We start from the raw sequence: 1,946 nt of genomic DNA on the forward strand, positions 1-1,946 counted from the left end.
CTCTTTCCCCTGTTTGGAGAGTTCTGTTCTTAGAAAGGATATGATAATTTTAAGTGTCTCTTCCAGTCCAAAATTTAATTTAGAATTCACAGTAATATTTTCTTCACTAAGTAGTACTTAAGGGCATTTATTCAATAGGAAAAAAGGACATTTCATAATGTTTAGCAATGATGTATCAGTGGACTAGGAAAGAACGCCTTGTCAAAGTAGAAGTCCTTAGTGTGTATGGATTGGAACGTTAAGGCATCAGTTGTAATCTAAGCAGAAGGAGCATAGGAAGCTGTTTAGATCTAAGGGATCTTGCTGAAAGGAAAATGTGAGGGCTAAGTGAGGACTTGTGGAGTTGTGGCGTAGTGCCAATAATTCTGCTGAAGAACTGAAATCGAGCTGTAGCTCCCTCTCCTGATTTCAGAAGGCCCGGTCTAGGTTCAGTGCGTATAGTGCGTTGTGGGATTTCTCACATCTGCTTTAATTCCACTGCAACTGGAACATTGCACTGTTGACAGAATCCAAACAGGTACCTAATCCAGCAGGTGAAGGCTAGCAGATTAAATTCACTGTGTAGACAGCTTGGATTTAAGACAATGTATAGATGAAGAGACAACTTTGCTGGGCTGCAGCAGAGGTGGTATGAGGAGAGTTAGATGTGCAGCCTCGCTAAAGATTCAGTTTGTTCTGAAGGAGCCTTGAAGTAAGTAGAATCATCTGGAAATGACAGGATATATGCAAATAACCCCTCGTTTTCTGTTTGTTAGTCCTGTTGTACTAATATGGACTCAGTTGTTGGTTTTACTAGAAGTGACATTGAGCATATGCAATTGGTACAGTATCTGTTCTTGTATGGCAACATTTCAGTATTCCTGAAAATTGTTTAAATTGGAATACCTGCCTGTAGTGGGTAAACAGATTAGCTGTACATTTCTAAACAGAATTTATGGTGAAAGCAGTTCACAAGACATTCTGGTCTCTGGCACAAGTTCTGTTTTAATCCATTTGCCAGTTCAAAAGTAGTGTCACATCAGTGCATGTTTTAAATTTAAATTTCAGATGAGCATCCACTTAAAAGGAGTAAGTTCTACTGCTTTGAAAGCCATCATTTAAATAAAAATACATAAATTTCCATTTCAGATGAAAGCAGTGGCTGGTATGAAGATGTCTTACCAGGTACAACAGGCAATTAATACCTGCCCAAAAGACCCTGTTAGAGGTTTTAGACACGATGAATCATCCAGTGCATTGTGTTCACACCTGTACTCCATGATCCGAGGGAACCGTCAACATAGACGAGCATTTCTAATTTCTTTACTGAACCTCTTTGATGATACTGCAGTAAGCATCCCATTTCCTTCACTTAAAAAGAAATTAAAATACAGCTTTAAATTACATTCTCCTTTAAAAATGTATTTTATGACATAATTTTTGCTAACTTTATTTCCCTACTTAGTTTTACTTTGTACTTAGTTTTACTTTGTAATATAAGGTATTTACATTTATAGTATTACCTATATAGTAGAATACATGTGTTACTTTTGCATCACTCTGAACCTTTCTATACCCAGTTTGGACTGATCAGAAATAATATATCTTCAGGTACGACTAAATTTTGCATGTATACGTGTTGTTTAGAGTGGGTTTGGAGGGTTACGTAGAATAAAATGCCTGGTCATTTTTTTGCTCTAGTCTGTTAGGAACACAGGATAAATATATAAATCTAAGAAATCTGTATGTGTATTTATATGTACTTTTCTCTAACTTCCAGAAAACAGAGGTGAATATGCTCTTGTACATAGCAGACAATCTAGCCTGTTTTCCTTATCAAACACAGGAAGAGCCACTGTTCATAATGCATCATATAGACATTACACTATCAGTTTCTGGTAGCAACCTGCTGCAGTCATTTAAGGAGGTAGGTGCATTTGTATTTTAGTATCAATATAAATATATAT

At 36.5% G+C, this 1,946-nt stretch overlaps 1 protein-coding gene across 1 annotated transcript in view; it reads left to right on the plus strand.

The window, feature by feature from the left end:
• Positions 1 to 1,906, plus strand: part of LOC104500078 (nipped-B-like protein) — a gene marked incomplete at both ends in the record, with an annotated part of 25,282 nt that extends 23,376 nt beyond the window's left edge. The window contains 2 exons of the mRNA XM_010143671.1: positions 1,129 to 1,329; positions 1,760 to 1,906. Coding sequence (XP_010141973.1) covers positions 1,129 to 1,329; positions 1,760 to 1,906 — 348 coding nt within the window. The remainder of the gene's footprint in view (positions 1 to 1,128; positions 1,330 to 1,759) is intronic.
• Between the last annotated feature and the right edge of the window lie 40 nt (positions 1,907 to 1,946).

Source organism: Buceros rhinoceros, unplaced genomic scaffold (genome assembly GCF_000710305.1).
Source record: "Buceros rhinoceros silvestris isolate BGI_N320 unplaced genomic scaffold, ASM71030v1 scaffold12779, whole genome shotgun sequence".
In the NCBI taxonomy this organism is placed as follows: Eukaryota; Metazoa; Chordata; class Aves; order Bucerotiformes; family Bucerotidae; genus Buceros; species Buceros rhinoceros.